This window comes from Lycorma delicatula, chromosome 6 (assembly GCF_047948215.1).
Source record: "Lycorma delicatula isolate Av1 chromosome 6, ASM4794821v1, whole genome shotgun sequence".
Taxonomy (NCBI): domain Eukaryota; kingdom Metazoa; phylum Arthropoda; class Insecta; order Hemiptera; family Fulgoridae; genus Lycorma; species Lycorma delicatula.
Genome location: NC_134460.1, coordinates 146,083,825 through 146,108,539, shown reverse-complemented (window position 1 = coordinate 146,108,539; position 24,715 = coordinate 146,083,825). Strand labels below are relative to the sequence as shown.

The 24,715-nt window shown below is 30.1% G+C and overlaps 1 protein-coding gene across 1 annotated transcript in view; it reads left to right on the top strand.

The window, feature by feature from the left end:
• The window catches only part of LOC142327018 (dipeptidase 1-like), a 72,316-nt gene extending 47,980 nt beyond the window's left edge, over positions 1 to 24,336 (top strand). The window contains exons 5-10 of the mRNA XM_075369779.1: positions 852 to 930; positions 7,495 to 7,671; positions 11,284 to 11,368; positions 16,178 to 16,253; positions 22,659 to 22,797; positions 23,841 to 24,336. Of these exons, the coding sequence (XP_075225894.1) occupies positions 852 to 930; positions 7,495 to 7,671; positions 11,284 to 11,368; positions 16,178 to 16,253; positions 22,659 to 22,797; positions 23,841 to 23,945 (661 nt within the window). The 3' untranslated portion in view covers positions 23,946 to 24,336. The remainder of the gene's footprint in view (positions 1 to 851; positions 931 to 7,494; positions 7,672 to 11,283; positions 11,369 to 16,177; positions 16,254 to 22,658; positions 22,798 to 23,840) is intronic.
• Positions 24,337 to 24,715: the final 379 nt, after the last annotated feature.

Sequence of the window (24,715 nt, the reverse complement as noted above, 5' to 3'; positions counted from 1 at the left end):
ATGCAGTCGTAAAGATGCTGAGAGACGACGGATTGACCGATGTGAACTTCGTGTGACAGCATCTTGTAAAGCTTGAACATTCTGTGGTGTATGGACGGTTCACTCACAGCCTGGAGGTTTCTTTTTCATTGCTGAACCGGTTTCCTCAAAATTAGATATCCATGTTTTAATTGCATGTGCTGATGGAACACGGTCGTGCCGTCCCAGATTAAAATGACGGCGAAATTCTCTACGCGCTCCCTCCACACTGTCATTGTTTTTGTAAAACGCTTTGATAGCAAATGCACGTTGCACACCACTCCAAGGATCCATGACAACTAAATGGCAGGTTAGGTTAGAGAGGCTGGCGCCACTTATCAAGTGGTACCAATCGCCCACCAACACAACTTTCAAAATTTCCCGTTTCTTTGAATCTCCTGTACTTAAAATATGATTCATGTCAGTCATCATTCATTTCAGGTCTTCATTTTTTAATCAACTGAAATTAAATTTGTTACCTTCTATATATTTTAAGCAATGAAAATATTAACACTTTAATAATAGTTTTGTTATTCCTTAGAACACTATTTTGCATTGGCCTTTGCTCCAAGAAATAAATAAAAAATATACACATGGTAAACTTTTACCCAATAGTTGATATAGTATGTGGTGTTTTTATATAAAACAAATAGGAAAAGTGTAAAATATCAAAATATTATATAATTAATTTTATTTTTACAGACAATTTAGACAAACAGTTAACTTTTAATATTATTTTCTGTTTACTTTTTTTAAATGCAATTACTTTGAAATATATTTTCTGATTATTTATTTTATTAAAATACAATGTTTTGTTTGCTTTAATTTGGTAGGGCAGGATGTTGTGTGGGCCCAGAGGACCAAAATTCTGTTTCAGAGGATGATAACCAAGGCCTTTCCCATTTTGGGAGTGTAAGTACGTTTTAGTTTTGTGTTTCTTATTACTGTATCTAAATACAGCAATGATTTTAAAATAATATGCTGATAAAATAATATTCTTGATTATTTTATTCAATATTATTTTTATATCTTCTTCCTGCTTTTATTATTTATCATTAAATACTTTCTTTTATACAATCATTATGTTTTATATCATTATATATTAACAGCACATTCACTGAGATCTCTTTATGCATCCTTAGAATATTTTTTTTATAAAGAAAATATGACAAAAGGTTGCATAAAAACAATCTTGGCTTTCCCCTTGTCAGAATTTTATTTCAAATACGCTATAGGATTTTTAAATATTAATGACTTAATTATTTAGTGTTTATAGTGCAATTGATAAAAAAATCAAAATGTTCAGTAAAAAAATTTGGGTTAACTATCTTCATCATATAATAAGTGTTCTGCCCAAAGGCCAGTTTTCACATGGCCGGCCGCCCTCCATTCTGCTCGATTCTGTGCCATCTGTTTCATTTTATAGTAGCTTCCTTCCCTTTTTATATTGTCTACCATTTTCATTCGTCTCTGAGCTCTTGTTTTCCTCCCTGTTACAAATCCCTCCAATGCCATCACCAACAGGCAGTCCTGTCTCAGCCAGTGTCCCAACCAACTGCATTTTCTTCTTTTTATTATTTCGATAATCACCCTCTCTTCTGCCGCTCTACGAAGCACCTCCTCATTCCAACTTCTCTCCGTCCAGCTAATCTCTTCCATCCTCCTCCAAACCCACATTTCAAAGGCCTCCGGTGTTCTCTCCTCTCCCTTCCTAATAGACCTTGTCTCTGCCCCATAAAGGGCGACACTCCACACAACACATTTCACAAGTTTTTCCTTAATCGCAGATCTAGTTTGCTATATAGCACTCTCCTCATTTTGCTGAATGCTTCCTTTGCCCTAGCAATTCGTACTTTAACTTTCTGATCACACTAAATATCTTCCTTAATGATGCAACCCAGGAACTTGAAGAATGCCACTTGCTCAACTTTATCTCCCCCAACCTTCATCAAGTTACATTGTTTGCTAAAAAAGTTATGCACAATTGAAAAAATAAATTTAGGAAACATTTTTAATCCCAACTGACTCACAAAACCAAATGGCATTTTTATCATCAAAATTATACTTTATAATTGCTAAAAAAAAACCAACATTTTTATTAAAAATTTTAGATCCCATTTGAGCCTCTTGCTCAACTTCTCTACCTAATATAGCATTTGTAATAACAGTCATAACTTGAAAAACAAATAATGTTTAAGAAGTTATAAAAAATTCAAATAATTTGTTTAAAATTAAATTGGGTCCTGAAGGAAGTCCCCCTTTTTTTATAAAAGTTTCCATATCATATACATCAATATTCAGTATAGTTGAATTTTCAATCGTGAAATTACAGTTTAAAAAGCTGATATTTTAAGTTCTGTTCTGCTCCTTGTTTTTAAAAAGAGCTTAAAGTTTATTTACTGAAGTAATTATTGAATTCAGTTAGTTGGCTCAATTTGGTGCAATTTAGTCAACAAGACTAAAAAATATGGGTATCTTGTATACCTGTCCAATAGGTTCAAATATAAGGTTAGAGCTGAGATATGTATAGCCAAATTTCAACTTTTTTGTTGACTGTTTTTTTTTCTTCAAAATATGAAGCAAAGACTTTTTACAAACAATGTTGAATATCCCTAAATTGGATTGTCTTAAAAGTTTCGAATTTTAAATAATTGAATAAGTAATCTCATCATACGTAAGTCCAATATTCTAAGACCACTATTAAAAAGTCAGAAATAAAAATGGTGAAAATATCCCTTTTTTTAATTTTATCCAACATTTAATGCTATCAGTATAAAGAATTTTTTGAATCATTTTCGAAGAATGATTCAAGATTTTTATAATTTGTGTTTTTGAATTAAGGGTGTCTTGAAACACCAACATTTATAAAAATTGTGATACCTAAGATTGTGGCAGATAGCTATAATTTTTTTATAGTTATGCTGCTGCAGCAGCAATAGAGGTATAGTCAGAAAAGTAGAAATTACTAAAAAACATATTTTAAAAAGAGTAGAGATGTATGATTAACATCTTATTGAAATAAAATAAATTATTCTAACTGCTGCAACTAAAGATGTGTCAATAGGTAATAAAATTCCTTACCATATTTCAATATATTTTTTAATATTTTCAAATTAAATGTGCTATTTCCCTAAGCAATCATCACATTCAAATTTTATTTGTTTGTTAATTATATTTTTTACTGCTGTTTACTTTTTCAAGTGAAAGAGGGAAATTTAACAATAAAGGGAAATTTGTTTTTATTTTAAATACTGGGATATTTTCTTTGCTTTCAAACATGTATTTATTTCTTGATGTAATCAGTAAAATTAGTTTTTTGTTTATTATATTTATGTCCTTTATATTCTGATTTTAATTACAGTATATTTTATTAAACAAATTTCTTCATTTAACTCAAGTTCTCTATTATCTGTATGTATAGTTTAGGGCTGAATTAATCATTCATGATGTTAAATTCAAAAAAGAGCTTTGCTAAGTGATTATTGGAAATATTTAAATATCATTCCTACAAAGAAAATATTATAACCCTTTGCACTCTTTTGTCAAATACAGTTCAACATCATAATATACTGGTACTGCGCCTTGTCAAGTATAACTCAATAATGAAATTTACACATAGCACTCCTTTGTTGAGTATAGCTCACCTCTCGTTTTCTGTTTAGCCTCCAGAACCACCATAAGGTATTACCTCAGAGGATGATATGTATGAATGAAAATGAAATGTAATCTTGTACAGTCTCAGGTCGACCATTCCTGAGATGTATGGTTAATTGAAACCCAACCGCTAAAGAACACCAGTATCCATAATCTAGTATTCAAATCCATATAAAGTAACTGCCTTTACAAGGATGTTGAGTATGGCTCGACATTTTTAAACTAACTGCAGCTATGCACAGAGATCCAAAAACAAATTGACATCTGTTTGTAAGATCGTAAACCCATGTAATATTGATATAATCGAAAGTAGATCATTTTACACTTAATTACGTTCTCGAAATGAGGTTGTGTCTTCTGTGAGTCGGCATGGCAACTATAAATCATTCTAGTAGTTTTTTTTAACTAATTCTGTTATGTAAAATGAGTTTAATGATAATAGTGATGAAGATCCTGATTATAATTTTGAGGATGTGATCAAGAAAATGCTATTTTAGACAATTATAGTGAAAGTGAAGGTAGTGATGATGAAATAGTTGAACCCCAAGGTTCACCAGAAACACCTAACACTCCAGAAACCCGGATTTACATCAAAAAAATTGTTTTAGGAAATATCACGCAAAAAAATTATTGTAATTGATATTTAAGGCCTATTTTTTGATTAAATTAAGGTTTTTGTAAAAAAAATTAATTTTTTTTATATAAGCAGTTTTACCATATATATATGGTAACCAACCATAAATTTAATTAATAGCTGACAGGGAATTAAATCATCAAAAACTTGGAGACCCAGTGGCACTACTTGATTTTATAATTGGAGGATAAAGAGTTAAAATCTGTACATATATATATATATATATATATATATATATACATTTTTTTTTAATTTTCTTTTAGCTTTCATTAATAGGTTCCCTATAAAAAGATTAGCTAGGGATGTACCTATTGGCGTTTCCTATTGGTTGTTTTGTCAGTTTTTTTATAAAACTTGTTCTTAAATTGAAGATTAATAAACCTGTCAACCTTATGTTGTTCTCTACTTCACAAAAATCAATAGAGTGGTCGATCATCTAAAAATCTCAGTTATTTTCTTGATGGGAATGATAGTAGTGAAGTAACGTCAGGTGGTATAAGAATCGATTATAAAACCTCATCTTTTAAATTATAAATTAAATCAAAGTTGTTTTTAGTAGAAAATGGTGTTGGTGGTAGCTGTAATCGAATGGCTAAGTCTTTTTAATAACCATTTTACTAAATTCGTAATTCGGTACATTTATTATGAAACAATTGGTCGGCGCATTTGATTTATTAATTTCATATTTTGAAAGCAATGTTGTCATTTCAGCATGATTCCGTCAGAAATAATCAGCCTACATTTCTCTTCAGAATCCAAAAAATTATTGAATCAGTAACAACCTGTTTAGTTTTTCAAATGAAACCAGGAAGAGTGATCTTATCAATGTAATGTATGACCTCTTTTGTATCAATTTTTAGTATGTTACGTAACAAATTTTATTTTTAAAAAGTAAGAGCAGCACTTTTATCAGCATTTCATTTTTAAAAATTCTTTATTTTTAAGTTCATTAATGAGTTTTCCTTTTTCTTTCAGTTTAATTTGGTTTTAGTTTAAAATTTTAAATAAAATTATAAAATTTTGTAAACATTTTCGTATGTTTTCCAATTTTCAATTTTTTGGCAATGTAGCTATATTAATCTATTATTATTGGTTATTACTGACTGGGAATATTGTTGTTTGATAGTAGATTAAAAATAAAGTAAAACTGGGTTACTTTATTTTTATTATTTTTTTTTTTTTACATTGCTATCAAAAAGTGAAATATAATAGATTTCTGTTTCTAAAGCATTTAAAATATTTTATGAAAAATATTTTATTTCGTTTTTTAAAATACTATATACCACATTCTGATTTTTTATTTATTGTGTACAACTAAGTTTTTTCAGAATATCTAATCTGTAATTTTATTTTATGTAACTATTATATCTTCCATGTATTATATGTCTGATATTATGCTACTTAAAGGTGAACATTTACAAAGGGTGCTGAATTGTGATGCACGATCATTCATAATTCATAAATGAAAAGTGGTAGTCAACTGAATAAACATAAATAAAAGTACATTTTATTTGCTACAAAAATTAACATTTATTTTTCCACATATTCACTATTTGCAATCAGTCATTTCTCTTAATGGTGAACCAGTTTTTTCATTTTGTCAATGAAGAAAGCTGATGATCTTCCCTTGATCCATAATCTCACTGTATCCTTCAGTTCATCATCCATGGTAAAATGGATATCCTTAATATTCCTCTTTAATTGTGGAAAGAAGTGTAAATCGCAGGACATCAAGTCTGATGAGTATGGAAAGTGTGGAATAGGTTTAAATTTCAACTTCACAAAAGCCCCAGCAATTACATGCTTCACTTCTGACCAAGTATTTTTGTGATGTAGAATTATCAGCTCCATGGATTATTGAACAGAACATACTTGTCTCCTACGGGGTTTTAGCATCTATGTATCACACAGAATAACTGACCCAGCTTCTCAATAGTCAGTTTTGACACGTGTTTGGAATCCCAAAACAATATCAAGAGAATTTGTTTTTGCAGAGTTGAATTTTTAATTTTTTTTACCATAATGAAGTAATGGTATTATATGCTCTGATGTTTTTCTTCTGGATCGTAATGATACACCCCAGTTTCATCTATCCATCGCAGTATTGAAAAGGAAGTTATCTCCCTCATTACAATAACATGCAATCACTTTAACACATCATTTTAGATGCATTAACATAGCAGGCGTATTCAACTCCATATCAATAGTGATTGACAGAAAATGAGAGGCCGTGGGTCAACAAGTTTTGAAGTGTTAGGGGTAGGGGATGAAAGTACAAGATGATAACACCTATCATTTTATGAAACATTTTTTCTTCCATTACATTCCAGTTTGCATTATATTTCAACCACCCTTCGTACATAGTAGTTCCCATTAAATGTAAAGTAATTTTGATTTGTTGAGAGTTTTAATAATGGTATTACTTCATTAATAGTAATAACTTTTTTAAAAGATAAATAAATTCAAATCAACATACTTTAAAAAAACATGTTGTTAATGTTATAAAACAAATTGCAATTGGAATTTTTACCTTTTGAGAGACTCATAATCAAATCTTTATTTATCTTGAAAGGTTTTGTTTTGTACTAATACAAAAGTATGAAAGTGAATCCTTTTTAGTCCTTCAAAAATTTGTCTGTAAAAGTTGTACACAGAAGTAAGCAACAGTAATGATAAGGAAGGATCGTACTAACTTTAATCATTTGGTTCTGAATAGATCTGTTTGATCTATGAATTACCAGAGTTGATAACAATGACAGCTGGGCCAGTCCAGGAGTCCATGATTTTTTTTTTTTGTTTAATTATGTTCAAACCTTACTCTTTTCCAAATAATCCAATTTTAGTCTGTCAAGAATATGTTTTGTTGTAAGTTTTTACACAGCTGAAGTGGGATGTGATTTTTAATTTTAAAAAACTAATTCATCTACATAGATAATCTGAAGATCTTTCTCATTTTTATTATCATCATTGCATAATATTGAATTGTTTTAGTGTAATGAAAACACTACAACAGAAAAGTTTAAACTTTGGCAAAGTTTCATCAGGAATATCTAATAACATATTCCGTTTCTTGAAACGTAGATGAACCCAGTGAATGGATAGTAATTAATTATTATTAAGTACTAGTTTATAATATTTATTATAGTATTTACATTTTCTCTACAATATTTTGTAAAATAAATTTACAGTTAGTGGTGCGTGAACTGAATAGGCTGGGAATGCTGGTTGATCTCAGCCATACTTCGGTGCGCACAATGGAAGATGCATTAAATGTATCAATTGCACCAATCATCTTCTCACATTCATCCGCCTTTGCACTCTGCAACTCAACTCGCAATGTCCCTGATCACGTGCTCAAATTGGTGGTAAGCATATTGTCTTTATTACTCGTATATATTAAATATACGACATGTTTTAAAAAAAAAAAATAAGTTTTATACAAGGCATGTTTTTTTTTTTTAAGTAAGGGCCATTTTGGTTTAAAAATGAAAGCAAGTAACAAAGAAAAACTTTATTAAAATTTATATATATATATATTTTTTTTTTATGTAGTTGCCATTCACTACAACGTATTATTCATATTCTACTTGCTTTATTTTTGGAAAATGTTTATGCCAGTGATTTAAATGAACTAATCATTACTTCACTTATAGTTCCTCATCATTTTCAGATCTCTGCAATGAAAGGTATTGTTTTAAATGGAGAACAATATAATAATCGCTAGGGGCAAGATCAGGAAATACAGTTCCACGTTTGTAGATTTCCCAGCAAGTGGCTTTAATTTTCACACTATTTTTGTTGCAGTTTGCAGTCAAATATCGTCATGCAGAAATAAAATTTTATTATTGGACAGCTTTTGTTTTATCAGCATGTTGAAATTTTTTAAGAATTTCACGTATATATTGGCATTTGTAGTGCTTTGATGATCAAGGAACTCGATAAGCAATATCTGTTTATTTTTTCAAAAATATTGGATATAAGCTTCCTGTTGGAATTCTTGCCTTTTGAGCCTTGGGAAATTATGATCCCACTGCTGCATTGATAGCTGTTTTGTTTCAACATTAATGTACCTTCTTTCTTTTTTTTTCCTGTTTAGCCTCCAGGAATTACCATTCAGGTTTTATTTCAGAGGATAAATGAGGATGATATGTATGAGTGTAAATGAAGTGTAGTCTTGTGTGCAGTCTCAGTTCAACCATTCCTGAGATGTGTGGTTAATTGAAACCCAACCACCAAAGAACACCGGTATCCATGATCTAGTATTCAAATCTGTGTAAAATTAACTGACTTTACTAGGACTTGAACACTGGAACTCTCTACTTCCAAATCAGCTGATTTGGGAAGACACGTTCATCACTAGACCAACCCAGTGAGTAAACGATGGCCTAGTTTCATCTCAATTCACTCAGTTAAGTAGTTCATTTCCTTCATTTTTGTAGAGTTGCAAAAATACTATTTTTCTTGTGTACTTTTTTGACACCCACCTGGTACACAGTTTTCTCCATTAAAATCTTTTAAATCACTGAACATAAAACATTTGGAAATTTATTTGTTATAAAATTTTTTGTTTTCACAAATTTTATCGTTCACTCATAAGCCATTAGAACAAATGTTACCATTTACAAACTTTACCTTCATATGTAACGTGTATTTCATTAACATCACAAATTTCTTTGTGAATTTCAGCAGATGATTTTTTTTTATCATTAAGAAATAAATTTCTTAAATTAGCCAAACTTCACACTTCATGGGAGTCATTTCAATTAGGTTATGAATAGTAAACTAATGTGAATATGACCAAATTATTGCCAATAGAAGACTACTATTGTTAACAAATAAATGTGATATTCAAGCACTGTCTATTTTAAAAGTTTAAATTAGTGGCAAAATTGAAACAACGTTTTTAGAAAACATGCCTCAAATAAAATCTATTATTAAACCGTAAATGGTAAACGTTATACAGCTCTTTTTATCATTTATCAGTAAAATAGATTACTGCTTCAAATTAATGGATTTTTAGTAATGTTGTTAGTTTATTATTATATAAGTATAAATAAAAAAATTACTGTAGCATCAGCTTGACATTTTATACTTCAGAATACTAATTAGAGGATATTCTATAGAAGAATAGAATATGAGGGAGAAGTTGTTTTGATTGTAAACAATTTTAATTTAACTATCATGTTTAATAGTAGACAATTTAGTAGTCTTTAACTATTAAATTAGTGTTAAAAGACGAGTTGAAAAAACTGCTTTCATACATTTATAATTCTTATAAAGCTTAATTCTTACATAGATGTCATAGTTTCATAGATCTTAAGATATTGTATGGAATATTTTTTTTAATTTTAAGGAACATTGGTTTGAGTTTATAAAGAAAGAGAAATTATTGTAATCTATGCAAGTATCAGGAAGCTATAGTTAGATTACAAGTTTAATAAAAATAAAAAAGAAGGAGCACACAGATGTCTATCCATCATTTTTAAGTTAAAAAATAAAATTTGAATTCAGAGAGAGAATATCAGGATGATATTTATGGCATGAACTCATTGGGTGGGAGAGAAGAGAAATTTATGTTAAAAGTAGATAAAAGTGAAACAAAAGTTATGAAACATGACAAGAAAAAAATGTATACATTAATTACTCAGGTAATAATTAAGGAATTTAAATTTGAGGACTTGTTACTGATTATTGGAGAAGATCAACCATTATCACAACCCCAATCATGCTTCTGCAAATATTTTAACAAGAATCACAAATGAATGAAACAATAAGTGAAAATATTCCACCACTGCCAGGAAACAAACCCAGCCCGAGCTGATCTGCTAGTTACTACACCAAATGACCAGCCAGGTGGCCGTAGTCTTTTGTAAGCCAGCATAAACTAAAAAAAATTTATGTGACAGACTACAATAAATGTCATTGATTTGATACAATGCAGAAAAGGCTGTGTGGTGCTTGGCAGTATAGTTCACAACTGTTGATAGAAAATGCTTATGTCAATTCAAGTGCTATACAGGTCTCTCATCCTACGCTCAGAAATCACCAGAGCAGAGTGCTTTATGAAGACTGATCTTGTCCGGGGCTAGTTATAGATGCAGAACAACAAGACAAGTCAACAGTATTGTTGGCACCTGAAGTAGGATGAGTCATAGCTGATCATAGAAAAGAATCTTGCTAGTAGAGTATTATCAAGCTTAAAGTTGCTGCAAGTACAGGATCTTAAAATGATAAACGATAAAAATATTGAACAGGTACAGATCATCCAACACTAGGACACCATATATAAGAATTCTCAAAATTTCATCGCCTCTGATACTTTGTTCCACTACATTAATACAGACCTCCTCCTTATTTTCTTTTCTTAAATCTCATCACCATTATTTTATTCACATCATTTTAAAAATAAATCTCCCCTTTAATAATAATCATTACTTTTAACTTATTCCTAATTTTACTTAATTTTTTAAATTGCAAGATTTTTATTTTTTGTTTTTGAGTTAATACCCCGGTCTTAAAATTTAGTATTAAGTTTCTAATTCTCTTCTTTCACCCATAAATTAAAAGGTAAAATTGGGTTGGGTTACATCGTTGTACTTTATTAAAAACTAAACCTCTCAGTTGAAGCACTTGCCTACCACTTTTTAAATTATCTGTATTTGAATATTCACATAAAAAGTGCTTTTTCAGTACCTATAAATGTAATTTAATTGTGATAATGTTATTATTACCATTCTTATCCCTTTGTGTGCTTCTGTTTGCCAATGTTAAAATTAAAAGTTGTCTCAACTAAATTTATTAGTGTTCAAAATGTAGCTTAATTCATTTCTTTTTTCTTTACTATATTGACTGTGTTATTAAAACTTTTTTTTCAATTAATCCTGTTTCCAAGATATTTTTAAATAATTATGCATTAATTTAGATATTAATTTATTATTGCTAATTTTTAATAGTCATATGTTTAATTTTATGTTCAGGCCTTAAACGGTGGAATTGTCATGGTAAATTTTTATTCGTACTTCATTACCTGCAACCAATCATCATCACTGGAGGATGTCATCGGTAATAAAATATATTTTTATTATTATTTCTTTAAACATCAAGTACCTAAACTATTTTGAATTGAAACACATCGCTAAATTCACAGGCTACTTAATTCCTTGTATTAACATTAATTCATTCTTACTTTCTGCTTTTAATTGTCATCCAACCAGAAATTATTTTTTTTTAAATCAAATGTATATTTATTAGATGTTTTGAAAAGTGTTTGGAATATTTAATATTTTTCTATGAATATTGCTTAAATATTAAAGTTTTATTTTAATATGTATTTGTGTATATTATACATCAGATATCTTGTTAATGTTTATACCATATCAAATTGAAAGAATGTAAGAATTATAAAATAATAGTTAATTTTTTTTAAATTTTTGACATTAAAAATTTTTCTAATTACCATCTGTTTTTATTAGAATTCAAAATTCTGGAAAAACAACTTAAACTAAAATTGTAGTTTAAAATAAAAATAATACTTACTGTGCGTAAGTCAATAGTTTTGTTTCAGAATTTATATTATTAACAATTGAGTAATAAAAACCATTCAAACTATAAAGTTATGGCTTGTTGAACTAAACTATTACTTTATAAAATGAATTAGTTATTTATTTTTATTATTATTTATCTATTGCACTTACAGCAAAATCATGTTGAAAATTAGAGTAATTATGTTCTTTACAAGTATTACACAATTAAAATAAGTCTATCTACTAGTGTTTAGCTAATAATTCCCAGAATATGGTTTGTTACCTTTCAAAGTTGCATATTGTAGTCTGTTGTCATATCATTAAGAAAGAGAACAAAAGAAATGAAGAGAAGCAGTTCATCAGAAAATAAGCTATAGTTTTCCATTGTGTTCAGCTTAATCGTACTCAAGTTTTAAGTTTGTTGTTCAAGCAATATCAGCCGCTTATTAAAAAGCATCCTGAACTATAATTAAAGGACTCTTGACCCCTACATGAATTTATTCTTCTATTTCTTTTTTTTGTCTGGTCTCTGCTTATACCAATCTGCTATAGTTATACCTATTGAGATTAAAATATTAGTGAAGAAGAAAGAACGAAGCATAACATCAAACTAGACGATTGATTGATGAATACAAAACATCATTATTAAAATATTTAATTAATTTTCATGTAACATACCTTAGTTTTATTATGTACCTAAACCAGTGAATTATTTCTCTGTTTTTCAGCTTGCTGTAATTTATCAAAATTACTTTTTCTCTTTGTATCATACATATGTTATTTATAGCATTCCCATAGCTGATACCCACTTCTGACCCGATTTCTTCAACAGTAAACTGGCGATCACCTTTGATAAGCTCTCTAATGGCACAGATGTCAGCTGTGAAACTTGTCCTTGGGTGTCGATCGTCATGATCGACACCCATGAAAGTCATGAAAGACACCAAAATGAAAGTCATTTTCATTTTCTATACTTTCTCGCCCATCCTTAAATTGTCTGGCCCACATATACACTTGGTTCTGGGACAGTGTAGCGTCCCAAACGTTGCATTTAAACGAGTTAAAATTTCTGCAGGTTTAATGCCTTCATTAGTTAAAAACTTTATGACATTGTGGAAGAGATGATGGAACCCCTTGCTCACTCATGGCTGTACTAATGACGGAACAGAGCGAAGGAGCTAACTTAGCTGGTTCCCCCTCTGTAACATACCAAACATTAACCCCCCCCCCACTCTGCCATCCTACTCAGAACTGCTTACTACATAGAATAGCAAAATTACCATTTAAATTTGATTCACCCTCATATAAACACCTAAAATAATGTTAAGAGAAGTACATGAAAATACTAAATGTAAAAAATAAGTGCAAAATAATACACAATTCAAAAGGACATTAATGAAAATTATTTGACCACATATTTTTATGTATATTGAATGGGATAAGAAAATTCAGGTTTTTTAATATTTTTATTTGTATTATTTAAACATTCGTATAGTAATATTGTTTCTATAGGGAAAAACTTTTAATTGTTGTTGAAATAAATATATAGGAAGATTTGTTTAAATGGTTCAATAATTTATTAAAGATGGTAATAGAAACATAATAAGGTTTTCTTGTAAGCTGTACTGTGTGGAATTACCTGAAACAATTCCATTATCTGGTTTGGTAAAATTGTATATTATTATTTTTTTAAGAATAACTTTTTTTCTGACAAAAATAGTCATAAAGATCGCATATTCATAAATATCAACACAAAAATAAATTAACATTTTCCTTCTTTTTTCCAAAATAAAAATTAAATATTATTAGAAATAAAAAAAAAAATTAATAACGTAGCCAAGTACTTTGTTTACGTCTAAATATATCCTTGATTTATCTTGAGTGTAGTAGGTGATCATGTCTTGCCTTCCTGGAAGTTTCATTTCATCTTTATTTGAATTTATAAATTATAAAGGAATTAATATAAATAATAAACGTTTTCACAACTAAGATAATCTTTGAAATTTTATGAAATTTATTTTTGTCCTTTCTCTATGCATTCTAAAGGTTCGGCAGAAATAACTCCCCAACTTGAAATGTAAATAAAATAGACATTACAATAAAATTTTTAAAAAATTAAATATTTTCTGAAAGAGTAGTGTTTGCCATTTATTTGCACGTACCTTTTATTAATTTTTTAAAATAATGTCATTCATATGCCAACCTTTACTATCTATGCAGGTCTTTAACCACTCCCTTAAAGTCCGTATTACTTTTCTTGTCATTTCCAATGGTATTGCAGTGATTTGTTGATGGGTAGCAGCTTTAATATGATCTAGGGTTCTTGGCTTCTGTTTAAAGATTTCAGCCTTGAGATGTCCCCAGAAAAAAAAAATGCAAGATCGGGTGATTGTGTTGGCCATGAGGTGTCTCCTCGTGATATAAGAAAGCTGGGAAAAATTTCTCTGAGGAAATTCATTGATTGTCTTGTGTGTGGCCCCCATCTTGTTAAAATCATAAATTTTCAGCTTAATTTCCGTCTTCATTAAGTCTTGGAAGCAAGAAAAAAGAAAAATGTTATATGAATAACATTTTTAACGTTTGTAAGTTACTGTAACTGATTGCCTTTCTTCCTCAAAAAGTATGGCCCTCTTATACCAAATTCAGCAACCATGCACCAAACTGTAACACACTCGGGGTGCAGAGGGCACTCATAAAGTTGGAGGAGATTATTCTCTGCCCAGTACTGAAAGTTTTGTTTCTTAATACAACCTTATAAATGGAAATGGCCTTTGTCACTTGACAGCTTAATTTAATTCACTGGAACATTTTCCAGAATAGCCTGGCAAGGAGTAATATGGCTGATCCAAACACATTCATTTAGCTGCTGCATGACCATCATTTTGTAAGACTGAAACTTAAATCGGCATGTTAAATTCTCCTTACAGTCTGATCAGAAATTTGTAATGCAGTAAAATGTTTAAAAGCTGAGTGACCTGGAGATTGTGTAACTGTTTGTCTCACTGCTTCAATATTTTTGAGCATTTGAACGCTTTGTAGCCTACCTGGTTGATGGTTTCTTTTTCAAAGCTGAACCGGTAGCTCTAAAATTGGATACCCATAATTGGTTTTCTTATTGGGTACCACAGCATGTCAACCCAGCTGAAAGTGTGAGCAAAATAATTGCTGCGCATTAATAAAGAATCACCATTTTTAAAATAAGTTTCAATAACGAAAGCACAATGCTTACCACTCCACACCATGGTTGTAACTAAAATGGCAAGACATCCACTAAAAAATGGCGTGCCGACACCACATCCTGTACTTTCTAATGAATTTGTCATTTGGAAGAAAGAAAAAAATTGCTAACTATGTTGAATATAAATAACATTAGCTAATAGATAGTGAAACCCTTAACATCTAAACTTTTTTTAATGTGAGAGCACTACGACAATATGGTATCAGGAGCTGATATTGTCACTTACAATCAGCAGCCAAATTGTAAGAGCTATTACTTCTTATCAGCAAATACAATTTTTTAATTTTACATAATATTCGACATCTGTTATCATCATGTCAGTGCATTTATAATCTTTAGTAAAAAAATGCGCATTTTTAAACAAAACTTACAGTAAAATAATTCTGGTTAAATTTGTTGAATCGTTTTGAAATATTTTCTTCTTTATCTAGGCCTATAAGAACATCTATAAGGTCAGGAAAAAGTTATTCTGGAACTTACCCTTTAATTTATATGTCCAAAGAAGCATCCGTCTCTGATGGCAGCTTTTGTTGCATAGTTTCCTACAGCATTATGTTATTACAATTGTAGAGCTCTGATATCATTGTATAAATGTGTAATGTTGTGATTGTTATAAATTATTTTAAACATAAATTCTGTTAAATGCCCTACAAAATTGTTTACAATTTCTGAAACAGATGTATTTTAGCGTACCTCATGTTAATGTGTATCTGCAACCTGTGACCAGATCCACAGAATTTTATCTATGGTTCATGGTAATTTGTGTAAACTTTTGTCTTAAGGCAATTGTATGATCACCAGCAGTCGCTGATTATTGTTATGCATAGGTGAATAAGTTCCTTAATAATTTAAAGTAACATAACGATGCATAAAATAAGAAGGAATGGAAATTTTATCGCACAGAAAAAAAAAGGTTTAGGTAGTTTTTTAGTATTAAATTTAAAATGTTAGACTAACTGAAATAAATTTCTTAATTGACTTGTATAAAATAGTGTAGTTGTATTACAATTTAAAAAGTTAATCGTTTTGAAATAATAACTGAAAACAATTGATTAACTTTTTTAATAGTAATTTTTATACTTCATTACCATTTTTGAAATTGATTCCCAGCTCACATCAATCATATTAGGAGCGTGGCAGGTGAGGACCATGTAGGCATCGGAGCTGGATATGACGGCATAAACTCGTAAGTTATATTAACTACTTTTATAAAAAGTTTATCTTAATTATATCATTTTTTAATGCTTTAAATAACCAAATAATTTTTAACATCTTTTACTTTCCTGATTATAGTGATATATTCTGTATAGCTATAACAGGAAAGTACATTATTTATTGGGTAAATAAAAGTTTAAAAAAAATTAGTCTATTATTAAGGTGTGTGGCTTGAGGAGAAATTTTTAAAAAAATAATTAAAAAACTAGATTTAAATAGATTGTAAATAATCTGCAGAAAAAAAATTTTTATTCCAATGGTCCCAAGTCTAAAATATCTACCTTTGTGCATATGTATGTATGAATGTTGGCTTGTATTTGGTCTTATAACTCTGAATCCTGTTGACCAATTTTCTTCAAACATGGTAGACAGATACCTTCCGAAGAGAAAAAATATTAAATTTTTGCAAAAATTTGAAAAAGAGTTTTCAAATTTTTACTGGGGTACTTTAGCAAAAAAATTGTTTTACAAACATTAAACTTATTTTTATCAAGATCACAAATTATAAAAATTTTATTTAACATTAACCTCCTCCCAAAAAATGGCTTTATATATTTTTCTTATTTTAGTTATATCTTGCTTCAGAAAAGGAGTTAATGGGGGAGTTTTTTGCATGTATATTTTCTACATCAATAGGCTTTCAAACCACTATAAAACTTTTTTCCTATCTTATTCCAGTGGTTTGTGGTTTCAAAAAATATTTTTTAAAGCTTTTTTAAATTTAAATTCATTTTACAAATTATCCATCCATTTGAAATGTAAAAATCTTAATTTTTAGTACTTACTCCTTACTATTTTTGGAAGAAAAAAAAATTTTCATCCCCTTCTTAGAAAATTACAAGTTTGTTTATTTAGAATTATGTTTGTATCTTGGTATTTTTAAACAATTTTAAAAAGTATATTTTTTTTATGTGTTATTATCAGTTGGGGAGTATTTTCTTAAAAATTAATTTTACCAGAATGCTTCCCCTTGAGTATGGGAGTTGCCAAAATGAAAAAAAAAATGTTTTAACAATTTAAGATTTTTAATGTTCAAAACATATTTTGTTGAACAATTAAGTCAATAAAATAATTTTATACCGCTCTCCTGATGAGGGACCTCCCAGATTTAAAAAAAAATTTTAAAACAATTTTTTTTTAAATTTTGATTCTAATTTATTTAAACTCAATTTTAGTGAATATTTTAATCATTAAAACATTTGTTTTTCAGTAAAAAGGAATATTTTATCATAAGATACAAATAGAGCTTAAATGATTATATTGAAAAATGAATTGCACAACTTGAGTGGCATAGCCGGGAAAGTTATGCAATTCATTGCCATCTTTTTTTTGACAATATTTTATTATACTGCATTCATTTTAAATTTGCTTCAGAGTTTCAGTGTACATGTCTTTATAATATGTTGAGTGGTCAGTCAGTCACAATTAAAAATTATAAATTGTGTGTCACTGAAAATTATAATTGATTAAGTAAACTGATTAAAATTTACTTTATTGATTTCAAAATCTGCCAATGTATTTCATCAGTCATGTTTGATTAGATTAAATTTTGGGGATATGGCTTTACACTATAGTCACTATTAAATAGCTACAGAATGTAGTGAAACTACACCTGAAGTTTAACCTAGGTGATCTACATAAACAGCTTTATTAAAGATAGTTGCACAAAATAACAGTATATCAATTAACATACAGCATAATTTTGATTATATTTATAAGTTATTAAATCATACGTTAAGTTTTAGTTAATTAAATTAATTATTTTTTAGATTAAATTTTTTAATTAAGTATTGTTTGTGTCTTTTATTTTTAGTTAGTATTTATTATTCAGTATGCAAATGAATCAGTTGTACTTTATGGTTGAAAATGTTTATTGCTGGATGGTTACTATACTGGTTACTTAACAATCTTAATTGTTTAGGATAAAGGTTTTAAGCTATTCATCCTGAAATTTGGCGATAACACCCCTTTGTGGGCATTAGAGGTCTTCAGGAGGAATGGTAGAAGGCCCACAGAAAATTGAGGGCATTCAGGCGGTTTAGGAAGGCAAAGACTGATTAAAAAAAAAAAAAAAGGTGAAAGTAACTTTTTGAAATTATTATTTTGAAGCTGACTAAAAAGCCTGTTCCAAACTAGGACATTTTTCATTACTCTCTTCCCAGGTATATCTTTGTAGAGTCTGTATTATTGAGATTATGTGGCATCCTGGTCAGTGTTTCTTATTTCCTGCAGACCCATGATGAGAATTTTGTGTTTGTCGATTAGGCCAGTTATTATTTTTAGTTTACCAGTATGCACGAGTGAGTTTACATTGTGTGTGGGCAAATGTAGGTGATTTGCTCTGTTTTGATATTGGACTTTGTATTTTTCTTGTTCGTGTGTGTAGTGTTGGGGCATTCCAATGCTTCTGATCACATGTTATCTTCTAAGTGGCAGCCCACCATATCCAAATACTGCCTTCCCTGAACTCTGGTATTGCATGGTTCAGCCAAGACCGTTCATGGTTGACTGTCAAGAGGTCACCTGTGGTAGGACCAGGTCCCGAGATACAACTCTAGATTTGATCTAATGAGGTGATAATGAGATGCGATTTGATGATAAATGAAACTGTTAAGTTTGTTTACATTCAGTTTTCACTGGACAAATTTCTCTTATATGTTCCGGATATATCCAGGCGCACCTAATGGAGGCTCAGTCCGACTTTTGTTGAAGTTGTTATTTTGGAGAAAAGTTGCAAAGTCTGATCCCAAACATTATGCCCGTACAATGTTACTTTATTTTGTAAACTACAATTTAATGTGTTTTGACTTTGTCACATAACTGGATGTGAGCTGAAATTAATATATTCACTGCTGCTTTTTAATGCTGTGCTGTATCTTACTTAACAATGAAGATTGATCTCGATGTATATTTTTTACCACGGGTCTAAAAATACTTATACATTTTGTCTATCAGTATACTTTTCCATCATGGAAATGTTTACTACTCCCTTGCTGTCTTCAGCTAACTGGGAGTAAGAAAACTAAAACTAATCTTGTAACTGATGAAACAGGAGTTTCACAAAATTTCTTTCCCAGGCATACCAAGATGTTGAATACTGATAGATTCAAGCAGGTGACTCTGTTGATTGATCTTTTTGGTTGATTATGCAGTTTACATGTTCAAATTCCCTTATGATGAAATAATTTACTCCCAAACTTAATGTATTATTCATGCACTTTATCTCTTGCCCGTGCTCTTTATCACATAACAGATGGATTCCACCATATTTTAATGTAGTGATATTCAGTAAGTGCTCTTCAAAAACTATCTTAAACAATGAGGATTGATACAGCCAGTAAGGGAGCTTACACTCAGTCAGCATGTGATTATGCCTGCTTTGTGAAAGCAGCTCAGTGGAGTAAGTTGTTGACAGTGTAAGTAACTGCATTAAAACTTGTGTTGTACTATGAAAAAGTAGTGTGTGCAACATTTCTTTTTCATTTGAATTGAAGCATACCAGGTTAATATATGGATTTCTCATCTCAGCTGATAAGGCTTTTCAATATGCCACTTGGATAACTGCCACATAATGGTTCTTCACATTCTTATTGATTATTTATGTTGCAGCATTGTATTGTAAACCTAAGCTAGCATAACAGATTGGCCATATCGTAGGCAGTTATGTTGCCAAGAAAATTTTCAAATTTCTATAATCTGTTATACTTTTGTCAGAACGTTAATTTTTTTTTCATTTGCTAGGAGACTTTTGTATTGCTACTTCAGTTAATTGTAATTTTCACATAGTAGGGAATTTTGTGTATGTGTGTTACATCTATCCTTCAGCTATACATACAGTTCCTGTGTTGAACAGAGTGAATATGTCACTTCTAGAGCCGAATATATTCTGCATTTTTGGGTTTGGTGTGTCAGTATACCACAGTACTTTGACCCAGTGAATAAGAGATTGAGAAAATACGTCACTTATCTTTTTCCCTAGGAGGCGTGGTATGGAATACTTATTATTCGTGAAAATGGCTAATGATGCTTTCAGGATTTATTTGTAGCACATCAGGTCTACAATAATTACAGTTACAGCACTAAGATTATTTTCAATAATTTTTATTATACAGGATCATTCACGGGAACCGGCTGTTTTTGAAGTGGGTTGTACTCGAGCGTTCGTGGTGGGAGGGGCACGTGGCTGGTGTCTGACGTTTCCTTTGTTCATAGCATTTACATTTTAGTCGTTGAGACGGAGCTGTGGACGCTAGACCAACGCCTGTACGTGTATGACAGTTTTGTGCGAAATGACAAATCTGTAACTGCTGTTCAGCGAGATTTCCGCCGTCAGTTTAATATCCATCGTAATGCAAGTTCTCGTAACACAATATTGCTATGGATAAACAATCTTCGAACAAGTGATTCAACATTGAAGAAAAAACCACCGGGTCCCCGACGAACTGCTAGCACTCCGCAGAACATCGAACGAGTAAGGGAAGCCATTGTCAAAAGCCCACGCCACTCTATTCAGAGGCATTCAGCAGCGCTTCAAATGAGCACAAGTACAGTAATACGAATTCTGCATACAAACGTGCATTTCCATCCTTACAAGATAGCCATCGTGCAGCAGTTAAACAAGCAAGATTTCACGCAGCGATTACAATTTTATCGACAAATGCTTACCATTTTTGAAGAAAATGAAAATTTGTTATTGTTAATGAGTGACGAAGCCCATTTTCATCTGAATGGCTTCGTCAACAAACAGAATTGCCGGTATTGGGCAGAAAGAAACCCACATCAGCTTCACGAGAGTCCACTTCATTGCCCAAAGGTGACTGTCTGGTGTGCAATAGGAAAGGTCGGTGTTATTGGACCATATTTTTTTTAAGAAAATGACGCTGCCGTAACTGTAACAGCTGATCGATTGCGATGTTGAATACGTTTTTCATCCCTGAGTTACGAAACCGGGGAATTGATTTTCAAAACGTGTTATTCCAGCAGGATGGAGCTACAGCGCATGCAGCAAGGGCAATGATGGCTTTCTCTGTAACTTGTTTCCGGGACGGATCGTTTCCAGATTCGGCGACATTCCTTGGCCCCCTCGGTCCCCCGACTTGAGTAGTTGTGATTATTTCTGTGGGGGTTTCTGAAATCGCATGTGTACGGCAATAAACCGCGTACATTGGAGGACCTAAAGATCGCAGTTCGTCATCACGTCACCCAGATTGATGTAGACATGCTGCAAAGAATTGAGGCCAGTTACCATGAAAGACTACAACAATGTATTGCCCAAAATGGACATCACTTGCCAGACATAATTTTTCGTTCATGAGTAAGTAACAAATGCTTTGATTTAACAAGTGTTTCAGTACCAATAAAACTTTTTTAAAGTAAATATTCAATTTTTTATGATTATTTAAAAAACATCCGGTTCCCGTGAATGACCCTGTATTTAGTAAAACTATTAGTGAAGATTAATAATACATAATAAAAATTTTGAACAGTTAATATTTCATATATTTTACATATATATATATATATATATATATATATATATACAAACCCTATATGTACATAGTTTTCTTAAGTGTTCTAGTCTTTAATAAATATCATAAACAAAATCACTCGTCATCACATGTTAGTATGTGATCTGCAACAAATCCATGGATGAATTCTGAAAAACACAAAATGTGAAGCATATAAATTTTTATTGAAATAAAATGCCAAAGAGTACTTTAAAGTGCCAGTAATAAAAGTAAAAATTTGTTATTAGATCCCCCTTTGTATTGTTAGTCATCATCAGTAGATATAAATTTATTTATTATATGCAAATTTTATTCATATTATCAACTAAAATTAGTTATTTTTAGTAACTAAAATGCAAATCTAACAATAGATTTTGACCATGTAAATGATTTTGTTGTTCTGAGGAAATGTTTCAGTAGAATGTAAATTATTACATTTCTAAAACATATTAAATTATGATGGATCTTTAAAAAAAATATCAACATTATTTTATTAGCAATACTTATTAATATGTAGATCAACTCAGAAACCTTGTTTATGCAAGCCTAATTTTCAGAAACATACAGGATCAGCTACGTAAGATAGCTGTAATCTATGTGCGAAATCTGACCACAGTATCTATTATTAAAGCAGCCGTTAGCCCTCTCCCTAAATAAAGTCACAAATGTGCAACACTGCAAACAAATATAACTATATTTGTTCTATACAAGATGTATTACTAATGTTGAGGTTAATGTTGATGATTCATCAGTGTTTGTCTAGCATCCTTAGACTTAAATTAAAATTATTGTTACTCCTAAACTGAACAACTATTTTACGTATAGTATATAAATATCAGATTAAATTTATTTAATTTTTGAAAAAATAGGACTCCAAGGGGATTAGAAGATGTGTCACAATATCCAAATTTGTTTGCTACCCTCATGGAAGATCCTTCATGGGGTGAAGAACAGCTCAAAAAACTTGCAGGCCTAAATTTTATCAGGGTTTTCTCTACAGCAGAGCAGGTATGTTTATATATATATATATATATATATATATATATTACTTTTTTTAGATTAATTCTTTTAAGAATCATATTCCTCTTTATTATATACAAATATATTTATTTTATTAAATCAACCAAAGTACAGAATAAATAAATTAGTCTGACTGACCCACTTTCACGATTTACTCACATCATCAGCTACATTGTATTCATCTCAAATTGCGTTACAAACATTTTTAAATATAATAACATATCATCTATTTACCTATTTTATTTCAAATTTAAAACCTTTAATATTTTTATTTTAAACTTTTATTCAGTTAAATTAAAAATTAAAACAAAATTTAAAAATATGAAAAATTAGCATTAAAAATTAAATTGTAAAAATTCTTTTCATATGTAAAAATATGACATCAAGGCATAAAAACCAAATTAAAATTAAAAATCAAAAGATTTGCTAAAAAAGAAAAATAAACACTGTGAAGTATAAAAAAATGAAAAAATAAATATAATTTAAAAAATCTCTTTCGGCACGCCGGAAAGAGGTAGATTTCACCGGTGCTAAGTAGGAGATAAAACAGATTTCCACTTTAAAGTTAAGAAAAACTTCAAATTTACTCAATACAACAATGGTTGCATGTGAATAAAAGTTTCACATGTTTAGCATACGACAAGCCCCATCTTCTTACAATTGCAGCAGCATTTTGGTCATCCCTTGCCATAAGAGTTGATCATATCAAAAATTGTTTCAGTCAAAAGTTTTAGGTAATGTTTAGAGGAGGACTAACATCCTTTTTAAACCGATTCGATACTGTGCCTATTCAGGGAGGTATGATATTTTATATTCCTCAGAACTTTAACCTCAAAGATATTTTTTCAATAAGCTCAAAAAAAAACAATTCTCATTTGAACTTTACTGTTTTAGTTTGAATACATACAAGTCATCTGTAGAAAGCATCCATGTGTGGTTCAAATGTGAGGAATATTTAAAATTTTTGTGATTTATAAACAGTATCTAATTTTATCATACTTTACTAATCTTTTATGTAATTTTTCTTTCAGGTAAGGGACAAATGGAAGTACGAAGGGGTTAGTGCAGTTGAAGAATTATTTGCGGCATCATCACCTGTCAGGCCTCCATCTGATTGTGTATATAATGGTTCATGATCTTAGTGCTACCTAGTGTCCATTATTAACACTAAATATATTTATTGTTTAGTTTATTGATTGGTATAATTAATTTTAATAACATTTTTTGGTAAGTTACCTAAAACTAAATTGCTCTACTATAATAGTATAATGTATATCGGTTATCATTTTACTACACATCTATATTATCATTATTATTATTATTATTGTTAGAATTATTACTATCATGTATTTAATAATGAACTGGGGACCTTCTATCATTAATTAATTATTATAGATTACTTTAATGATTATTATATTACTAGTAGTACTGTTATATTCTTAATGTAGTGTTATAAATAAACACGAAAGGCACTAAACCCTATCGTAAGTCAAGGTATCCATAAACTAAATTAAATGTTGAATTATATTTTATTGCACATATTTTTTATTTATTTTGAGAACCTCTTTCTTAATTCTTTTTTAATTTGTTTTTCTAATATGAGATTTTTATTGTTTATTTATTTCTTGTAATAACCAGTTGTCCCAATAAAGTATATACAAGGTTTGATAGGAAAGTTTTAATTTCAAAATGGCAGTACTTACGGGCTATTGTAATGGATCTCCTTCAAAGTAGTCCCTTCGACTGAACTCACAGACTCCAATCATGTTTGGAAGCATTCCTGGAAATTTTTCTTTCTTAAGGGTGTAAAGAATGCTCTTCTCAGTTTAGTCAAATTGATTCCCTTTCAGCAAAAATTTCATTTTAGAAACAGGTAAAAGTCAGCAGGAGCTAAATCAGGAAAATA